At 45.8% G+C, this 21,461-nt stretch overlaps 1 protein-coding gene and 1 long non-coding RNA gene across 3 annotated transcripts; both read right to left on the reverse strand.

The window, feature by feature from the left end:
- Positions 1–2,333: 2,333 nt before the first annotated feature.
- On the reverse strand, positions 2,334–15,177 carry LOC137858817 (carnosine N-methyltransferase 2). Of its 2 annotated transcripts, XM_068687117.1 has the most exons (9): positions 15,047–15,177; positions 14,323–14,522; positions 12,200–12,261; positions 10,520–10,658; positions 8,682–8,734; positions 5,363–5,470; positions 5,127–5,257; positions 4,439–4,532; positions 2,334–3,417 (listed from the first exon to the last, which is right to left on the reverse strand). In XM_068687117.1, the coding sequence occupies exons 2-9, from the start codon at positions 14,346–14,348 to the stop codon at positions 3,062–3,064; spliced, it is 969 nt and encodes a 322-aa protein (XP_068543218.1). In that variant the 5' UTR covers positions 14,349–14,522; positions 15,047–15,177; the 3' UTR covers positions 2,334–3,061. The 2 variants fall into 2 exon arrangements, with proteins under 2 accessions (XP_068543218.1, XP_068543219.1); XM_068687118.1 differs by lacking the exon at positions 12,200–12,261.
- Positions 15,178–17,305: 2,128 nt separating this feature from the next.
- On the reverse strand, positions 17,306–20,632 carry LOC137858821 (uncharacterized). Its single transcript, XR_011098038.1, has 2 exons — positions 18,631–20,632; positions 17,306–18,020 (listed from the first exon to the last, which is right to left on the reverse strand). It is a non-coding gene; the product is annotated as an uncharacterized lncRNA (long non-coding RNA).
- Between the last annotated feature and the right edge of the window lie 829 nt (positions 20,633–21,461).

The raw sequence follows: 21,461 nt of genomic DNA on the forward strand, positions 1-21,461 counted from the left end.
GTCCCTGGGGTTTCCCATGTACAACCTGGTGGAATCTGCTCTACCACATCTAGATCCTGCCTCAGCTTTCTTCTCCTGGGGGCCTCCAGATCTAGCAACCTGAGCCTGAAATCTGCAGGGCTAAGCCTGGTGTCTCACTAAGCACTACTAACACAGACACTGTGTGGTTTGTGGCAATTGGACATCCTACCTTACAGCCATTCATTTCTGTGATGTATTTATTCATGAAGAATGCATGGGGTGCCCAAATATTTTCTTCTTTCCTGACACAAACCTCAGTGAACTTTTCTAGGCAAATATTGAAGGAAAAAGAATTTCAGCATCTGTACTTTTATATTTTGCTTCCTGGTTGAAGCTAGCTTTAATCTTTTCAATACATGCTCCAGTATTTTACTGAGCTTGTCAGTTCATTGGTGAGCTGCTATTACATTTTCCTGTTCCTACACTATTTTCATCCCCAGTAATATTCATGAGTAGAGAAGCCTTAATGTGCCTTATAAAGGCAAAAGTTTAGCCCCCAAGACTGAATAAAGACCAAGTAAAAATCCAATTAACCTTCATTGGTAGTATAAAATAACTGCTTTCTCTCTTATTCCTGTACCATGCAAGGCAAGTAATGCTATGCTATTGAAAGAGATGTTCTACTAACTTGAAATAAGGATAAAATCTGCAACTGTTCTATTTAGAAATAACGCAGTCTGGGCTTTGTAGGTATTCCTTCCACCCCAGAGAACTCACGGCAGCTTGCTACGTGGTTATCCACAAGCTTGCTCCATCCACAGCTGGGCCAAGCTGTGCGGCTGAGGGAGCAGGCACTGACCTGAGGATGCACTGACCCAGCAAGGCGAGCGGAGCTAAGGCAGAGCAGTGTTATCCTGCCCGCCTGCTTGGCTCTGTTCCTCCAGCTCAGCATCTCAAACGTTTTCAGAGCCAGATCCGATATGCCGGCTGCTGCAGCCCTCTCGTGGTCACCTCAAAGACCGACCTTCTGCGTGGGAAAACGGCACGTCTTAAACAGCACAAAAAATAGTTAATAAATAACGTATTAAAGCGAGAACAAATATATAAATAAATAGAATAGGCACTTAGGATAGTATTTCCTCCAGGTGTACATGCAGGGATGCTGTTCAAGAATCAAAAGAAAAATTACAGCTAAAGCATTAGGCAGCAGTGTTTTAATGGGGTGCCCTGTTTCATCTCCCTGGGCTGGCACTGAACAGCCTGCTTTGAAGTGCTCATTTTCTTTGAGCATTTGTGCATTGATTTACAAAGACATGAGTAAATTTTCATCTCACCGATTTTTTTCTGAGCATCTGCTTACTGGAAATGCACCTATCTGCTCGGGAAACTGCGTGGAGGAGTGAAAGCCTAAGTGCTGTTGGGCTGGGGAAAATCTGGGGGAACCTAGCAAATAGGTGGTTCTTTGGAGCTTGAAAAGCCAGCCTGCTATTTGGTAGATATATATTTTTTTTCTAATTTACTAGAGAGAAACAGAGACATTACTAACACCTGGAAATAAAGCATGGGAATTAACAGTGGAAGGAGGACATAGGAGCATTGCTGAGAGCCTGTCCACCAGGCCAGCCATCTGCTCCGTGCCCAGTGCTGTAAGCAAGCAAAGGAGGCAACTGTAGAATAAGAATGATATGGATCAAAACGGAAAGTTTGTGCATAGGTACAGGGTACTCCAGAGGAGGTTGTCCAGTTGGGATCGGTATTTCTTAGGCTGACAACAAAGAAAGAGCCAAATCAATAGTACTTACTGATGAGGATGCCTTGGTCCTTCCAGAGATTATGTTATGCTACCATTTTCGTACTGCTTTCCGCTTTGATCCTTTTTTCCTTTTTCCCTCCATACAGTAGTTTCAGAGGAAGTGTCTCTGAAAAGCATGGGCCCACCACTTTCCGGTTTAAACATGAAAAATCAGCTTATGGATATGAGCTCTGCACCTGCAGCTATTTCCCATCTGAGGTGGTGCTTCCTGCCCTGACAGCTATTTGCAGTGGGGCAGTGAGCCCCTTCTGCACATGTGCTCAGCCCATAGTCTGCCCAGCACCATGGCCCAAAATGCAGGGTGAGGTCCCCCTTTCCATCCGTCTGCTCTGGCAGCACCTCCTTCAGCCCTCTGAAAGGCTCAGAACCGTTCAGAAGTAGTCTCAACTTACCTGTGTGACCATCTTAAGCCCATGCATTGTATTTAAGTAATGTAGGTGCTGTGCTGCAGTCACCTATATGGGTAAAAAAATAGAAAAATGCAAAGTACCATTTTAACTAAACAGCCTCTTTGCTCTTCATTTTCTCTAAGCCCACATATACAGAGCAAGATGTGACATTCTTCGGTTTAAAGAGGCTTTTATTTTACATGGAGAAAAACAGTAGTAAGAAAGTAACAAAATGAATACCTGCCTGAAAGAGCACAGGGCAAGTATTATCCTGTAATCCAGAAATTCTCCAAACAAAAAGGTGGAAAACTTTTTAAGACATGTCTATATGGCGAGACGCTGAGATGTTCAGGGTAGTAAATAGCTATGCTGATTTAAAAAATAATAATTTTGTAATAGCCTAGTGCAGAGCAGCGAGCAGCTCCAGTCAGGGTGCACTGCGGCACGTGTTTGGGGCAAAGCAGCGGGGACACCTTGGTGGTTTTGTCCAGGTGCAGCTGGAAGAAACGGGTGCATATACAGCTGGCATGGGGGCTGCAGCCTTCTCCTGGCACTTAGTCGCATGGACATGCCTTTAGGTATGTAAACATGCCGTCTGTATGGAAAACTGGAAATCCAGTTGAGAGAGGATGCATACCATTAAAGAAAACACCTTCCATGCAGGCTTTTAGTGAGATGCAGCTCTTTACTTTCTGGAACATGTTCTCCTAAGGTTGGACTAGATTTCCAGGGGGAAATCTTGGCCCTGTTGACCTCAATAGGACAAAGAGCTCATCCTTGATGTCGCAGGCTGCTCCAGACTGGGAACAGGAGGCTGAGCCCCGCTTTCCTGCACACCCCCCTACAACCACCTCACCCAAAAACCACCCTGACTTGGCCTCTGCAGTTGGTCCAGACTCTAGGATTCAACTACGATCATACTCAGGTTGTTGCAGAAAATGACCCTCCCGTCCTTCTTGCTGCTGCATTCGGGCTGGCAGAGAGCCTCTTGCAGACGCCTCCGCAGTGCCGGCGGGGCCGTGCCCAGGAAGTTTTTCGTCCCCGTCAGGAAATCCATCATTTGGCCTCCGGCTGGGTCCCCCTCGACAAAGCACTCGGTGATATCCCAACCCGACGGGAACTCATGGACGCGGTACTGGATGCCGAGCCTCCTCAAAACAGCCGTGATGCCGTCGGAGGTGATGTAGTGGCCGCTGTCGGTTGAAGGCAAGCAGTGCCTGTACTTCTTCCACAAGCTGGCCCACCCGCTGCTGTCTGCAGAGCGGGAGGAGAGGTCAGTCCTACAACGCCAAGGCAGCTCAACACCAGCCAGTGCAGAGACTGAATGGGGCTGAAATGCTCGCTGCTGGCACGGACCTTGCCAGGAGCAGTGGAAGGGCTTTCCCCTCACTTTAATCCACTCATAAAGATGGGTAAAAACACAACCACCTGCAGACCTCCCTCCAAAACTCTCCTGTTTCAGAGAAACTCCCAAGAGACCATCACCAGCATTGGGTTTGTAAGGACCAAGGAGTGCACACAACTATATCAGGGCACAGAGCCTGCACATGCACGTTACTCCTTAAGTGCCTCTTTGATAGAATAGCACAGGCATTTTTATGCACTGAACCTCATTTTTAAGTGCACATCCAAAAGCATATACCTGAAAAAATCTGTCCCAGCTAGCAAGAGAAACCAGCGTTCCAGCGGTGCTGGAGGGAGGTTTAATGTTGAACATGGGGGATTGTGTTTTGTCCACTATTCCATGAGCTGGGAACTCATGAATGGCACACTGGAAAAAACACTTTTTTTTTTTTTTTTTTAAATAAGTATGATGAGTTTATAAGTGCCTCTTTTTCAAACCCCACAGCTCTGGGCAGCTCCCCTTGCTTGGCCTGCTGGGTTTTTAGCCATTGCTGTGCAAAGTGCCCCAGAGCTCAGGCTGCCTTTGTATGTTCATTTCACCATAAACAAGGACTGGCTTTCCTCCAGGAGTAGCCACACTTCTCTCTAGCCAGTAATTTCACAGCAGGAGGCTTCTACAAGGTATGTAGTCATTCATCTACTTTTCACGCAGGGAAGCAAGAGCACGCAGGTTATGGCTGTAATCTCATCAGACACTGGGGTCCAAGAGACTAAGCCCATGGTTGCATGCTCCCTATATGATACATTTGTTTTGTTTAAATGTGATGGAATTACTGCTACTGAAATCCTGAGGCAATTACTCGTAGCTCTCATACTTCACAGCCCTTCAAAATACCAGCAATGATGCCAACAAATGAGACACCCCTCTTACCTGACAAAATTATGATCAGGAGTTTACCCTGGTGGTCGAGGCAGCTGTGGAAAAACTTGATGGTATTAGGAATATCTTCCACACGGTACAGCATCTGGAAGGGAGAGTTGCATGCAGCCGTTACTCCTCCTGTGTGGTGCAAGAGCCCTGCAAGGGTTTAGGCCCTCTCTATAGAGCTGGTGCTTTACACGACTTCCCCGTCGCTTCCCGCCCAGCGCCGCCCTTCAGGCCCAGCAGTGTTGTGGCTGCAAGATGTGTGCATCCCTTTAATCACTTTTTAGGCAAGTTCTTCACTATCTTTGCTGACTTCCCACAGCCGAGGCCCCTGTGTGAGAGTGCAGATACAGATAGAGATGTTCACTAATATTTCCATTCAACGCCATCCAAATTATTCTGATTAGGTCAAAAAACTCTCCAGCTTTTTGAAGTGGCAAAGCATAATTGTTGGTCTCTGTGTGATGTTTTACGTGTCTGTCCAACAGTCCTGTTTTATTACCCACCATACAGTTAAACCCGTGAAAACCAGAGACCAAAACCTGGGTGGATCAGGAATGAGGTTTAATATTTGTACAGCTGCTGCAGAAGCTGTTGTTTGCTGGAGAGCTGTGATCATCCCCAGTCCCCCCAACATCCAGCAGAAGGTAGTGCTGAAATGTAATACTTCTATATTACAAAAATACTTCCTTACCTGAATCATATGTATGAAGTCAAATTTCTTGTTTATGCATTTCTCTTTCACCTGTTGTTCATACTCTGAGGAAGTGAGCTGGTGCCAAATAAAGGAGACACCCTGCAGATCTGGAGCTTGATTAACTAGCTCTGTTTAAAAAGTAGAAGAAAAAAAAAAATCTTAGAACAAATCATCATAAAAATCAACGGTACTGGCTGTACCCCAGGCTGTGGAGGTGGCCCAAAGAGCCTCACCTTTGTAAGCAGCCACGTGCTGTGGGTTGGGCTCTACGATTTCGTTGTTAATAAGGACCCCTGGATGTGCAGCCTGCAGGATCCTGAGCATTTTCAAATCCTGTTCACCTATTCAATAAACACAAATTCATTATTTAAAAAAAAAAAACACTTGAATGGTGATGAAAGGATGCCAGTGCACCTGCTGCTCGGAAATCCCCAAAGCAGAAGTGAGGCACTTTTTACCTTGCATGGTGGCATCTCAGACAGTAACAGCCTTATCACGATGTCTAACTGCTCGAGTTAACATGCACTTAGAGATAAGACTAAGAACAAGGAAGAGATAAGCAACTGAGCAGAAACCTACTAATGGCAATACTCTGGGTCATGGGAGAAACAGGTTGAAATAATCAAAGATCAATGTTTAAAAAATAACAGGAATCATTAGTTTTCAAGAAAAACACAAAGTTAGCATGGGGACAGGGAGAGATTTGGCACAGCTGTGCAGCTTTGCCATTGGCACTGCCCCAGGGAGGTGGCAGCTGCCTTGCCAGAGGTGTGACCCTGCTTGGAGCCCTGGGGGTCTGCAAAGGGTCTGCCCTCTCTGGAGCCAGGCCACATGGTGCCAGCTCTAGGAACCCATTACCCAGTTGTTATCTTGGAGCCGCAAATATTCACTTATCTGTGGCTTCAGCATCATGTAGGTGCCCTGCATATTTAGCTCAGGAGGAGCAAGCTTCAGTCTGTCTTTCTGTCCTAGAATATATCCAGCCCCTTTCGAGGTGATGCAGGTCGCCCTTGCTCTCTATCAGAAAGCCTGCGATGCACCAAGTGTACAAAGTCCATCTGGTTTGTGTGGGACTATGGAATAAACAACAGAGGCGACAGCCTGCAGTGGATCTCTGCAAGGATCCTGTCTGTAGCTGATGGTGGAGCCTAAAAATAGTCCTGCCCACGAAAATGTCACACACAGAGGGCTTGACATGAGATACTGCATCTTCTCTAGCCTTTTAGTGGATGGACATGTTATGAGGAAAGCTGTCATCTTTGACAGGTGTTACATTAAACAGAACTCAAGGAGGGAAATACCAGCCATGCCAGCCACTGCGCTGACATCCAAGGAAGGACGTGTCTTTTGAAATTGGAGAAAGGTACCCAGCACCCCTGAGACGCGTGGCAGGGGCAGTGAAGGGCTGGCCAGAGGCACAAGGAAAGAGGCTGAGGCTGCATCCATTGAAGGCAGTTTTGTTGCTGGCACTGGTGTTACGGGTGAGCTGGGGCAGAGGAGCTCCTACTCTGAAACTCTGTGTTTTACTGTGTGTTTTTGCTGATGTACTGCCAAGGGCATTATCACCTGCTAATTCAAAGACCGGATTACAGAACTTTACAGAGTTAAAAACAAAACAAAACAAAAACATTTTTAAAAAATCACTTTTAAAATACCCCTCTGTTGCTGAAATACACTTCTGCCAAAATCAGAGGCTCCAGGGCATGGGGCAGCAATGCTCCATGTGTGGGGAGCTCACATTTGGGAACCACTAATTGCTGCTGCTCCCCAGCCCAAGGCACTACCAGCTGGCCTTTAGGACTGTAAAATTGATTCAACCACTTGCTACAGGGATCTTCCTTGAATGAATGGTTACATAAAAATCTTTTTTTTTTTCCTTTTCTTTCTTTGCATGGTCACCGCCTTCCTACAGGTTGGATGTTTTTGTTGGTGGAGGCAGGTGGGAGCTGCTGGCTTGAATTTGAAGCAAAGATGCTGACACCTTGAAAGTCTGTGGTAAGACAAAATTTTCACGTGCTCTGTGAGGTCAAACAGGACATTCCCAAGATCTCCCCACAAAAAAAAGAAAAGACAGGACTCAGAAGGTGCAATAAAACGCAAAGACGTTCCCTGGGGATTCACCATTTGACGCTGCTCAGGTTTCCCCATCCCCAGGCTCACGTGCCTCCTGCAGAAAACCAGGGAGGCTGAGAGCAACAACCCTTCAGCACAAACCACATCGGGGCACTGCTGAAATGGGGGTGCAGCCCCACAGCAGCCACATCCCACCCGGTCACTTGCCGGGAGCTGACAGCCGAGGGAAGAAGGGCTGAATGAGCAAGCGTGGCCAGGACCAAGCAGCAGCCTTTTAGGATGCAGAGCGGGTCACAATCCCCATTAATAGTACAGTCAACTAAACTGATTTCGGCCCTGTGAAACCAGAGTCCAAGCCCGAGAAGGTCAGGGATCACACATGACCTTTCGCTCGGTGCCACGCTGGCTCACTCCCGTGCAGCACGCACAAGTTCAGCTCAGGCAGCCTCGGCACGCCGCAGGGTGCGAGCCTGTGCCCCTGCCAGCCTGCCTTAGGGCTTTTCTTTCCCATTGAAACTTCTTCTGAAGAGGAAATAAGGAAAAACGAGGGCAGTGTAAAGGGTTCCCCTTTCCCTTGTGCTTTCTTGGAGTCAAACAGAGTATCGGTTTTACATTACTTAATGAGAACGGAGTGTAATTGAGAACTGAATGATTCCTTCCTCCTCGCTCTCTTATATGCTCCAACATATTCCCAGCTGGAGAAAACAATCACTGCTACTTTCCTCTTACTCAGGAAAACAATCAAAACAAGTGAGAAAAAAAATCTTTCAATAGAAAGTATTAACACTTATAATTCAGTTGAAAATACTTTAAAACAAATTCAAAGTCTGACAAATCAAACTGCTATTTCTTTTCTCTATTTTGTATTTCCTCCCAGTTTCCCTAGGAGCAAAGCTGCATGCTTTTTTTTTTTTTTTTTACAGCTTTAAGGTTATTTCTGCCAAAAGATTTTTCTTCTCTGGGGGAGGTGGAGGAAATACCATTTGCAGTAAAACACCACTTGTCACCGGATAAAAACAATAATCACTTCTAAAAAGCACATCTTGAAGGAGCTGACAAAGCCCCCTGCTAATGGCTGTGGCCAGCCCACGTTCATCTCAGCTGGTTGAGCACCACCTGCAGCCAAACAAAGCCCAGCTTTCACCTCTGCAGACCCTGAAGGCAATGCACAACGTGGGGAGGTGCCTTTGGGTGGGAGACTCTAAGGCATGACCTTTGGGTGGAACAAATCCCAGGTGTCTGTAATTCCTTCCAATGAGGTTTTGAGGTTTGAAGGTGCTCTCCTACCTAACCTGGAGGACTCCTTGCTTTTAGATATATATAGTCAGGAGAAAGTCATCAAGAGGAAGGTATTTCCATGACAAATACTGTTATTAATGCTTGAGTAATTCTCCCCATTGCCCAGAACCTGGGTAGAGCTTTCCCTTGCCCCCGGGGACCCCCACCCCCCAGCATCAGCTGTGCTGTTCAGCTCCTTACCTGTGCCGCTCCCCACGCCCAGAACATTTATCGTGGATTTTCCATTGCCGAGGCTGCAATTACAAGTACACGTTACTCAACCACACTGTGTCACACAACTCTGTGTTTTAATTCTAATATCCCGGATGCCACGGTGGCCCAGGAATTTTACTGATACATGCCACACGAATTGAGATGAAAATTCGAGCATCCCTGTGGAGCCCAGCTATAACTTATTTTTGGCAGGATCTGGCCTTGTGTAAGCAGGCTCATATTTTAAAAGTACAGTAGGCAGCAGGATATAGTGTTTCTGTTCCCTTGCCAGAGTTTTCTTCAAGCTGTGGCTGGCACCAGGCAAAACAACCTCAAGAAAACCTGGGGTGTGGGGTTCCCTTTGCAGGGAGTGAGGCTGTGCTTGGCCAGGGCTGTAGGGACAAGGTGAGCTGGGGTAAACCTCTTTGTCCTCAGGAGACAAGTCAGGTTTTCTGACACTGGCTATAAATGCTCAGAAAAAAATCAAAAGTTGGGCTATCCATGTGACTGTAAATATTCTCTTTTCAATATTCACTTTGGCTTGAAATTGGGAGCAAAGGCCAGAAACTTCAATAATTTTTACCTTAGAAAAACTACTACTTCAGATCCAAAAATAAAAAATAAAAAATAAAAAATAAATTAAAAATAAAAAATCATGAGGTTGTTGGCAGTTTATTTCATAACAGCCTGGCTCGAGGATGAGCTTCCTGGGATCGAGGCTGCTTGCTGCTCTACATGGAAGTACTTCGTGGCCTTGCTCTGCCTCAGGCATGGCCTGTGCAGAGGGACAGAGTTTCCCGTATGAAATATCAAGAGACACCACAGCAATGATTCAAAAGAGGGGACAGAATTGGAAATCCTGGGGGCTGTGAGCAAGTCAGGGAGCTTGGCTCTATTGAGGGCTTGAGGTGTATTGTTCTGGGATTAAAGATGTCATGGGTGGAAGATGGAAGCTCAGACCAAACCCAAATTAGAATGCTACTAAACTACAATGTTTTGTATTGGTCCAGCAAACAGTATTGGTTAAAATTCACATAAAGAAATGCTGCGTTTAAATCTTCCCCAAACAATTTCTTTCTTTATTATTGCTTCTATTACTTTAGATAGCGAGCTAGAGAGACAGACAGATATAGATATAAGCATCCGAAGTTACCTGCCTAAGTGTTTTTCTCAAAGGAGAATACAGTTTCTACAGCATCCAAAAATTACCCAGACTTGAAAGACTTTTCTTGTTGTTTGGATCTAGCCTGTTCTGAAACTATCTGCAGTCACACAGGCTTAATATGTTACATCAGTACTTCACAAAACTGATTATCATTTGGTACTTAAGCAATGCAAATCGACTTAGGATAGAAATAAGGAGGTCTTAGGGGATTGAGAAAAGCAAGAATTAGTCACTAGAATAGAATTAGAGATGTGTTTCTGTTTGGACTGATGTGTGATGAAGTCCCAAAAGCAGGCATAGAGCACAAGAGGGAGCTTTCTTTTGAAGAGAAAAAAAAAAAGGAGGGGGAGAAAAAAAAATCCAAAAATCGTTAATCCTTTGAAAATAAGCTAATGAAAGCAGATGGACATGAAAATAGGGTCTTGATTCTTTCCCAAACATAAGCTGAGAAGCAACACAATGTATTAATTGAAATTACGTGTATACTTGAGACATTAAACTGAATATCCTAAAGACCACTATTAAGGGACTTAAAACTGAAAAGCATTGAAAGTTCATTCACGCCCCAGAAAACCCTTAAACGTGTTTGCTAACCCTTATGCACAGGTTGCCCTCCCCAGATAAGAGATGGCTTTCACTTTTTGGTGGATGCGCTCCTTACCCTGCCATGATGCGAGGCATTTCTTCCTTGTTGAACTCATCCATGCACTGGTGCTCCGTCGAATGATCCAAAAATGACTTAAAGGCCTCTACATACTCCTCAGCCGTGAGACTTCTCATGGAGGGGACCACATATAGCTCTTGAGAAACAAATATGAATTATATGTTAGTGACTTCAAGGCAAATAAAGGATCGAAACACTTACCTCGTGGAAGAAACCAAACCAAACCCAGCCCAACCCAACAGAAGCCAGAGATTCAGGAGGACACGGAGCCCAGGAGCCATCCATGCAAGTGGGCTCACGTGAAAACTTTCTGTCTGTTGACACTAAAGGTGTGAAAAATATTCTTTGATGCCCCTTGACACCAGTATATTTGTTAAGTCACCATCAGTACCGCAGGTTGCCCTGAGGAAAATGGCCCCATTATTTCCTGAAGATGCTTAGCGGGATACGACTCGATTTGCGGAAAGGGAAGTGGCTGAAGTACTAAAGGCAAAGAATGAGAAGGCAATTGCTCAGCAAGTCCAGACCTGGAAGGGCTGTGGCTCTTGCACATGCTGGACAGCGTAAATGAAACCGCCAGCTGCTGGCACACTTGCTCTTGGGGTGATGCAACACAAAAACGCACACCTGCAGCTGAAGCAAAAATAGTTAATGCCGTGCGCCTCATTTCCAACTCTCATTGGCGTGGGACAGCCATGCTCTGCCGGGTAAGTGAATTCCCTGCTGGAAGTTTCAGCTCGTGGCCATGAGGGCAGATGGCAGCATTTCAGCTGAATGGGTTCATGCTCAAGTGCAGGCCACCAAGACTAAGATTTGCAGCTCTGAACAAAGGCCCAGGGCAACTCAAGAAGATGGAGGCAATTACCGCAAAAACACAATTTCTTGCAGTCTCATCCTAACAACGGTGCTCCTGCCAGGGCACAAGCTCTGGCCAGCTGCTTGGGTCTGAGGAGCAATGCTAAGACTAGGACTTGAGGCTCACCAGAATTTGCCATTCGGCTGACTACTGTCTGTGGGGACTATCACAGACAGAAGACTGCAGTAGGGATGCAGTGCTAGTGCCAGCCTCAGCATCTGAGATTGGCGTTAAAAACGTAGTGTTCAGAAAGAAAACAAAAACAAAAACAAAAACAAAAACAAAAACAAAAACAAAAACAAAAACAAATAACAAAAACAAAAACAAAACCACCAGCTTTTCCTCCTAAACAAAATGAGAATGAAGGACAGGACGGGATTCAGCAGAGCATCTTCATCCTCATTTTTGCCTTTTGAGGAGTTGCTTATTGAAATTCTGCTTTTAGTTGCTACTGATAAAAAAGACTTTGTATGTGTCATACAGGACTGTGCAATCTTAACTGGACACCTATGCTCTTTCCAAAACCACATGTCCCTGACTGCTGTTTTTCTGCAAGGTATGAATGGTGATCCAATGTCTAGCCCTATTGGAGGAAAAGGTATCAATATCTAACCTCAGCACTTTAAACTATACCCTAGTGTATATCGGACATCCCCTGAACTGTATTCAGTGTAGTAGCCTGTTTTTTTTTTTATTTCTTGTTTGTTTTTTTAACAACTTCCAACTCTGTTTCCAAAACAAGATATATTTGTAGTGATAGCAAGTGGAGTGGGTAGTTTACTTTCATCTCCTTTTCGGTTTTTGATTTTTCTCCCAAATACCTGAATTATCGTGTGGAGCTGCCAGAATCTCTGCTTCAAAGTTCATGCTGGGGAACCTATTCCTGTAAGGAAAGTATAGCACTTCAGTTATTTGAAGAACCTGTACGCTTTTATGAAGCTGCATTTAAAAATGCAGAACAAAAGGAAGATACTCCAGGACAAGTTGTCCTTGCTCAATAATCAATAGTGTCTGTGTTCTTTTACTAAAATAAAGTCAGAACTTCTTGGTTAGCTGATCACCCAGAAGTGTCACCGATGGAGTGGCCACCTGCACCACTGCTTGTCTGAGATGTGCCGTGGAAGCTTTTTCTCCCTCTGAAGAATCATTAACCAGTCAATACGGTGGAAGGCATTAGATTAACTGATATTACACACTCTGTGAAGCCTTTAATCATGAATGGAGTAGAAGAAATAACAGTGAAATTAGGAAAAGGCTATAGTGAGCTTCAGCATCTGAAGTGCATTGATTGCCCCAATGTTTCAGTGTTTGTTTTGCTTTTGTTTTTTAACTTTAGTTTTTCCTGGATGCAAATGTTACTTGGGTGAATATTAGAAGGCATAGGATTCAAAGAGCAAAAGGCAAAGAAGTCATTGTACCATTACTATTTTCATTCAGGTATTGTTTTCATTCTTAATATAGGTTTTTGATTATTGTTTGTGCGTGTGAAGATTTCCAGCAATGAAGTCACATCTTCATTTTCCTATGATAATGTGCCACATCTATGAAATAGGGATGAGACACCATTTCAGGAAGGTATGAAATGAAATTGAAGACCTCGTTTCCACAAAGGAAGTTTTAACATGAAGCTACCTATGCAAAGTCATCTTCTACTTAGGAGTGATATTCCTGTATAAGCTCAGTTTAGCCATATTGCTGCTCCCAAAGCTTTGTCATTACAAAATGCTTCATGACAAACAGTCTGCAAAAGCGGTAAGCAGCCCTCAACTCCCCTCTGCCAGGGAAAAGCTCTCACATGAATAGGAAACAAGCCAGGAGGTGGGAAAGAAAAATGGGAGTCTTAGAGTGGAGGCTTTGGACCACAAATATACAATGACTGTGATAGCAAGTAGCATGGAAATGGGCACGTGTGCAAATAATTTTTGGTGAATGAAGAAGAGACTAAGGTGTCCCAGAATACTTGGAGATGCTGGGGCAGTGCCAGAGTCCTTCAAGAGCAGTCCGTTACAGGAGATCATGGCCAAAATCCTGTAGAAAGAGCTCCCCTGACTCCCAAGAGGCAGATCAAGGGTCTCAGTTCTACCATCTTGATCTCAAATCTCCCAGAAAAGGCCTTGCAAAAGTTCAGCAGTAATGAGCCTGAACTCAGCCTCCCTCCATGAGCTCCAGCTTGGCTGCAGGCCAGTCCCTCAAATTTCCACTCAACCCTCTGACCTCATCCGTCTCTGCCTGTCAAAAGAGAGGACTCTTTTGCCCTCTCTGCTGGCTGAACCGAGCAAGATGGTTTTCAGAATAAATCTCCCACTAAAATGCTGAGAGGTGGCATGGTACCCCCTGCACGGAGATGGTCCGGGGACACGTACTCCATTTCTGACCGGTCAAATGTTTCCAGCCATCCCAGGAGACCTGCCAGGTGGCCTGGACAGACTGTGCAGCACAAGTATTCACCAAGAAGGATGATGCCAAGTTAATTCTTCCACTGAGGTTTTCGGTGTTTCTCCCCGGGCAGGGTTTCTAAAACTGCTTAATTCTTGTTGCTGGTAAGGAGGAACAGCCTTACTTATCACTGGGGATAAATGGACATCCTCCATTTTCTGGACATACAGATTAAAAATAGACTTGACTGTAACAATTTGGGCTGGAGCTGCCCATCCCACGGCTAGTCCAGGCCTCCGAAACCTACCGGGAGCACTGAGCACAGCAGCCAAAGGCTCCCTCTGGCAGCAGCGTGGGCAGAGGCACAAGGAGCCTCCTGCTCCTGCCTCCCTGGAGGCTGACTGAAACCCCAAACCACGAGCCCAGCATCTCTCTAATTCCATCACCACTAAACACAGAGAATCTCTCCACAAAGCCCCCATCCCTCCCAGGACACGAGCATAAGTGCTTTCATTCCCAAATCACACACGTCCCCATGCACGGGGACGCCCTTCCCAAACCCACATACCTCTTCATCTCGGGGGCCGGCTCCATGGCTGGGGCTGGAGTTGGGGTTTCTCCTCCGCCTGGCTGCGCGTGTGTGGTGGCAGCACCGTGTGTGGGTGCCTGGATTCGGGTACCCTAGGTGAGCATTGCCACCGGTGTCCTGCTCTGCACCAGCCACTCGCTCAGCCTGCGGGGACGCTGGCGGTGGCCTCTTGCCGGCACCTGTCAGGACAGACAGCGTCACTCGAGTGAAAATGGGAAACCCGAGCCCCGTGCGAGCGGTGACGTCCTGGTGCCGTCCTCCCTCACAGGGGATGACAGGGGAAACGCTTTGGCAAGGAGCGGTGCTGTTTTTAAGGGGGAAAAAAGGGACAGATTGAGGCCTTTACAACCCCGGTGGAAGTGGCTGAGGGGCATCAGCCTCTACCAAGCAGCCCCAGGGGCTATTTTATGCACTTTTTAATTTGCTTTGAACTCTGCCTCTCCTTCGTGCTGCCTGCCCCAGCCCTGCCGTGCCTCCCAATGCCAGCCCCAGAGAGGGGGCACAGGGCAGGAGCAGGGACATGGGGACATGGGGAGGGGATGCTGGGTGGCCAGGGGGGCTTGCTAAACCACAAGACCCTCTCCCTGAGCTAGTGGCAGAAGGCACATAAATCCTGCTCACTTTCTCAGCGTTCACCCCAAAAGCCCTGCCTGCCCCACCCCGAGGCGCTGCGCTCAGCAGGCCGGGCACCCCGCAGCCTTACCTTCCCGGAGCACCAGGGAACTGTGGAGAAACCTCCAGCGTCTGGGAGCTGCAGGGTGCTCAGAAAGCTCCCTGTGGGATCACTGGAGGCTAATCCGCCCCGTGCCCGCCCCATCACCCCCCTGCCCGCCGCCAAGCCGCCGGCATTAGCGCACAGCAGCGGCCTTTGTTCCACGGCACAGGGGACAAGGGCGCCTTGTGCACAGCCCTGCTGCACCGCCAGCCCTCAGAGGAGCCACAGCTTTGGGGGCTGGACCCTTGGCACGCTGTGCTTTTGGGTGTTTTGGCAAGCTCCTGACTAAATCCGTGCTGAACTGCGTGTTTCGTGCAAGTAGAAGGGTTGGGGTTTGGGCCCTGAGGGTTGCAGGGGGGTAATGACTAAAGCTAAGGGCAGCCTGCTGGGGAAAAAAAAAAAAAAGGGCACTGTTTCCCTACAGGCTGCAGCCAGTGTGGGAGCTGCTGGCCTTGCAGGAACAGGTCAGCCACTGTTCCTTAGGATTTGATATCACCCACAGTGTGCCATGCCCCTGCAATGTCCCCTTCTCCATCTTCTTCAGATTCAATTGGGATGCAATGGGACAGGCGGCTGGGGATGCAGGGAGCATGGTTTGGGCACATCTGCCTCATGTGCCTGCTCCCGGTGCCCTTGCAGCTTGTGGATTCAGTTTGGGACTGACTGATGATAGAAAATAGGGTTTAGGTAATCTGTGCCTTGTTCCAATCCAGGTCAAGCACATACACCTGGATTGCACCGCTCCATAGAAAACGTGCTGGGCAACAGCTCTACCCAGAAAAAAAAATAATAATAAAAAAAATCCTTTTTTAAATCCCAGTTTTTTATGCCCTCTTGCTTACCAAACATTTCCACCTGGGACTTTTTGATATTCTGCTGTTGCTGTTATTGTTTAGAACCGTGAAGATTTAAAAAAGAATAAATCATAATCTGGCCAATTTCACTTTGGTGAGTACATGGAATTTCAATGAATTTATCTTCTAACATTTGGCAGCGATCAGCTTTTAGGATGATGAATGTCAGGAAGGCTCTCAGCATTTTTACAGAGCTCCTCGTGGTATTTTTAGCCTATTTTTAAAAATCTCTTAACTCTGTTTGGAACAATTGATTAAGGTCCATGTAAATGCAGCTTTTATTTTATTATGAGCAGAGCTCTTTTCTTCCTTAGCAGTTGTTTTGTTTTGTTTTGTTTTGTTTTTTAATGGAAGTGTTTTCATCAGGTAGATATTTTCTGTTTTCTAGACAAAATTTCTAAGGTAAACCCTTTAGTTTTTGTACCTAAGTGAAGGTGCACACATTATTCTACATTACGCAAGATCTGGTGCAGAGTAACATAACCAGCAATTCTGTAGTTAATAACAAGATTTCTCATAATGGAATAAGTTTTATTTTGCTCTAATCCTATTAAATATTTAGCAGATTCCAGGTAGAATCAAATCTTGGAGTTCAGTATATGTGTGTGCAGATTTTTTCCTATGGGGAAAAGGATATGACTTCTGATAAGCACTGAAAAAGCAAAAGAAGTACTGGTTGTAAGAGGCAGTTATCATAATCCACCTGGGCCCTTGGGGCAGTACAGAGCCCCGAGCTTAAGCAAGAACCCATCAGGATCTGTCTGAGTTAAAACCTGTGTTTTTGGGAGATACCCAAACTGGATTTAAACCTCGATTAGGACCACAGTTAGATTTTAGTTTCAGTATTTTCCTCGTTCAAGGAAACGCATCAATTTTTTCCTAACACAGCCCTTCCTGCCTTTTCATTAAAGTCTGGCTGCTGGTGCAGTTCTTCCACAGCTTTTAAAAAACCTTTTTTCAGACTATTTGACTAGAGGTCATATCTCATGTAGATGTAATTATAGAGCTAAGGCGAGGGCAGAGGGGGAGTCTAATGTGACCGCCTCCAAAAAGGATATTTGATTCAAGGTGAAGACCAGCTTTTGCTCTACAGACCATAAAGCATTTAAAGAATATATCTCTGAGAGCAGAGGCGGTCATGGTGAAGTGTGCCTTTTACCCTCAGTAGCTCACAGGTCTTCAACGGGGAAAATATGCTCATAATTTCAATTTTTCACGGCTGTACTTGTGCTGCTGCCAGCCTGGAGCAGCTGGAGACTGAGGAAGGGGCTGCCCACAACACTTCATCGGCAGGATTCAGCATATTTGACACACGGTGCCCCAAAGCGGGGCGCTTTCAAACACCAGTGTACAGATGTATAAAATGTATACAGTATAAAAAGTATAAATATGGTACTTTTATGGGAAGTTGGAGCTTTTATTGCTGTATCACAGAAATACAACGCATCTCGGAGCTGTGTCTCAGCCCAGCATTTCTGATACAGGTATCGCAATGTGCTGCATCATTTGGCAGGTTGCAAGGCATTAAGAAGCAAGTGAGAAAATGTCCTCTTATGGATTTATTTTGGCGAACAAGAGCGACCTGCAGCCACTAGATGGTGGTGCAAGGACACTTTTCTTTTCTTTTCTTCCTCTTCCCCTCGGCTCTTCCTTGGCAGTGCTTGAGGCGGCCTTTCCCAGTAACACGGGCTGCTGTGGGCTTTGCTTTTTTCTTTTTCACTTTTTGCTTCTTTTTCTTCACTGACAGAGGTCATTTGGAAACACATCACTTGCTGCCTTCCCATCCTGTGTGAAGCAGGCCTCAGGCACCAGTTCCGACGTGCTTACTGCTGGCAGAGTATTTTTCTCTGCGTCACGGCTCAGCACCGGGAAGGGCAGAGGACTTGGCTTTCAGTTTGCGGATTAGCCTTCTCTTATAGGCTGTGGAAAGGAAAAGTACTTTATATTGAACACAGTGGGGGGAAAAAGGGTTGTCAGGAAAGAGGTAATCTCTGCAAATGGCCATAGTTCGGAACATTTACCATGGAAAAAGTCAGGAGATTTTCCTCAGGCTCAGCAGTTAAATCTCCAGGCAATTTTTTCCTCCTCCTGTGAGACTGGCGTTTGCCCTATGAATAAGAAAAGAAACACGGTCAGAAAGACTGGTTTGGCAGCGGCACAGGCAGGGTCAGCCCTGGTCTGTAGGGCACATTTGGGATACGGGGACAGGCAGTGCACGAGGGCCCCTACATGCACCAGCCCTGGCCTTGGACTGCTGCACTGAGCACCCGGCATTGGGATGTTGGAGCTCTCATTAATTCCCAGCTCCCAGAGTCAGGTGAATGGGAAAAAGCTCTCCTAGCATGTTTTTAATGGTTTTAATGGTAAATTTCCAGCCACTGGGATATGATGGGGCACCCTAAAGATGACTCTTAGAATCCTGGGACCATAGAAAAGCTCGCATTGGAAGGGACCTCAGGAACCACCCGGATGCTTTGAAAGAAGTCCAGGCACAGGTTCATTTAAAGGCAATTTCGTGAAAGCTTTCAGCAGCTGGTGAGTAGGGGAAGGGGAAGGGGAGTCAGAGTGCCTCAGGCTGAAAAATCAGCTCCGACAGGGAGTCTGAGAGAAAAGGCTTTGGTAAGTACCCTAAAAGCAAAATAATCTTGTATCAGAATGATAAATCTAGAAGACCGGGAGAAGCATTCACATATTGAAGTGACGAACTGTCCTTCTTACCCACTGTGCCTAAAGCACGCAGATAAAGCCATCAGTTCAGAGCAAGCCACGATTTCAGAACTGGGGGGCAGAAGGAGAGGAAACTGCTTTGTGTTTCAAATCGCTTCTCCATGAGCTGCTAAAAATTGATTGCTGGGTTTCATTAAAAAGAAAAAGAAGTGCTGCTGCTTTTTGGGGGCTCCCCACTACCCCACGCCACCCCCAGCCTGTCCCTTGGGTGCCGCAGGTGAGTCCTGTCCAGAGCTACCTGCAGCTCCAGCAGGGAGAGACTGTGTGAATTACAGAAATGTCTGAGAAATTTATAATTGTGGGAGTAAGCTTCAGGGAGGATATCCCTGCAGCATAGGAGCTGCAAGCCCCCAGCAAAATACTTTTTCTTTTCCTCCCTGCCTCCTGACGGCTCCCCTTTTGCTACCTGGGATTATTGGTTTCTGGGAGCAGAGTTTGTGTTTTCTGGGGTATTTGTGCTTTATTTCATCTCAAGATTTACTGCTCTTTGGGAAGGCAGACAGATATCCATTCCCCAGACATCACCTGTGTCCCAGTCCTACCAAAACTCTTGCTTGTTTTCTACTTACAATTTGATTTTCACTGGAATCCCAAGTAAAGACTGAATAGACTGGGTTAAAGAGCTTCCAAACGAGGTGGCAAGGATACAGAGGATAAAAAGATAACCTAGAAAGGATCAGAAGTGGAAGAGATAACAGAGTTGAAGAAGCACTCACTGCCAGTCCTAACACTAAGGATGCAACCAGAGCCAAAATGGCCTTCGGTGCTCACTCTCTGGTGTTCTTTGTACTCCTGGTACAGCTTAGAGACTTCAGCAATGTTGTTTAAACATGTCTTTGAAGCAATGTCAAACTATTAATATCAAATATACTTATTAGAGGCAAATTTGCCTTTGTGGGCACTGACACAACAACAGGCCATGATGTCCTGGCCCCCTCCACATGTCCTTGCTCTCCCACCCAGCCTCAAAATCTCATTTCCTTTTCCTCAAGCAGTTTTTGAGCTAATTCCCCCAGCAGGGGCATGACCACCAAACTGGGAGATGGGGTAGAGCCCAGGCAGGTGTGACAGATCATGGCAGGACCAGCACCAAATGTCTCAGGAAAATCAGTGCTCAGCTCTGGCACCTGCTCCTTAAATATTCGTGGGTGAGCTTTCCTATAGTGAGGATGTTTTCCATCTCATTTTCTAGTATCAGGTATAGTGAGAAAAATTAAAATTCAGGGTTTGTTACCAACACTTTAATTAGCCAGTGTTATCAAGTTGTCACCAGGCCTTTAATTATTTTTCAGTTTATACCTATGATTGCTTTAGTGATGTTAAGGTAGATGTGCAGCTGTAATAGGAAATGTCTGAGCTCTTTATAATGCTGAGGACTGGAAATGATGAAGTTAATAAAATTCACTCATCTCCTGTGCCATGAGCTATCAGCAATACAGTGTTCATCTGCAGCTGGCATGCTATTTAATTACGCCCTTTTGGTACCAATAAACACATAATAATATATTCAAAATGAGTAAACAGGACATAATGCTGTCCTTGATTTTGCATCTACTTAGAGATTGGGCACAATACCATAAAGCCTCACTGCCAAAGCAGTGGACTTTGCATTTTGGACACAGGCGTGACGCGGGGAGGTTATTGGTGTGCAGGATGTGTGTGCTCAAAGCACCTGTAGCACTCTGGAGATGCAGCAGAGGTTTCACACCTGATTAACACCATTTCTGTATCGTTACCGTTGTTTACAGATGCTGTAACTTTTACCAGGCCAGGCAATTTTGACTCAGCAGAATATGATGCAAAGAACGAAACTTTGATTACAATGATGAAGTTGGTATGGAAACTCTTACAAACCTTGCTAGAACAGCAAAATAAGGAAATCATGTCCTGTTTTACACCATGTTTGAGCACCTTTAAGATAAACCAAATAGCAAAAATCCTCAAGCATTCAGCATCTCTTGCCTGATGGCTCCCCGTCACCACCCAGCTTGCCTGTCCCACTGGAGGTGGTGACCGTCCCCTCTGCTGCTTGGCTCACAACTGGTTCCCCCCAAAAAACAACTGTGCTGCACAGATGTGGATCATTAGTGCCTGAACCAGAACTAACTTCTCAGAAAATCGTACTTATTGCAGGACAAATTGAGTCTGCTATGGTAGAAGCCAGAATAATTGCTCAGGGGACCACAGGGCTTATCCAGCAGTTAATTCGTTATTTGTACCTGCTCAGAGCCAGGATAGAAACAGCAGGCAAGGCGGCAGCTTTGGAAACAAACTCCAGTGTCTCAGGATCAATTTGTTCAGATAAAGGCTTATTGCCATCACGGCAAGGTTGCAAAACACCTCTACAAGCACTTACCGGTGGGAAAAAATGAGGTGGGAGCTGTTTCACCACAGTCCTTTAGATTTGTGATGAGATATGCGAGCTCTCTTTTCCGATAGCCATGACTTGAACGCAATGAATGCTGTGTTTGGGGCTGTGCTGTGCCTTCGTGGGCACCCCAAAGTCAGGGCCTGGAGGGGGAACACAGCTTTACTCAATTTGTACTTTTAAAATACTAAAGTACTTTTTAAATACTAAAAATATCCTATTTGGGTGAATAGTCTTGCACTCATGTTGTCTTAATACTCATGTTTGCTTATCAAATCTACCATTGCCTAATAATTTTGTAGATCTTCCCTACCCAATGCAAGTATGGGAGAGTGTCTTTTTTGTTTTGTTTTGTTTTTATTTCAGGAGGGAGAATAAGTTAGTTAACATAATCTTGGGTAGATTTATGGTATTTGTTCTGCACCTTTACACAGCCATTTTTACCAAAGCAAGT

Source organism: Anas acuta, chromosome 6 (genome assembly GCF_963932015.1).
Source record: "Anas acuta chromosome 6, bAnaAcu1.1, whole genome shotgun sequence".
Taxonomy (NCBI): Eukaryota; Metazoa; Chordata; class Aves; order Anseriformes; family Anatidae; genus Anas; species Anas acuta.

Coding starts and splice junctions, on each gene's coding strand:
- LOC137858817 (XM_068687117.1), bottom strand. CDS start 14,348: ATGGAGCCGGCCCCCGAGATGAAGAG. Junction 12,262..14,322: donor CCGGCCCCCGAGATGAAGAG/GTATGTGGGTTT, acceptor CTTTCCTTACAG/GAATAGGTTCCCCAGCATGA. Junction 8,735..10,519: donor ATGCCTCGCATCATGGCAGG/GTAAGGAGCGCA, acceptor TTGTAATTGCAG/CCTCGGCAATGGAAAATCCA.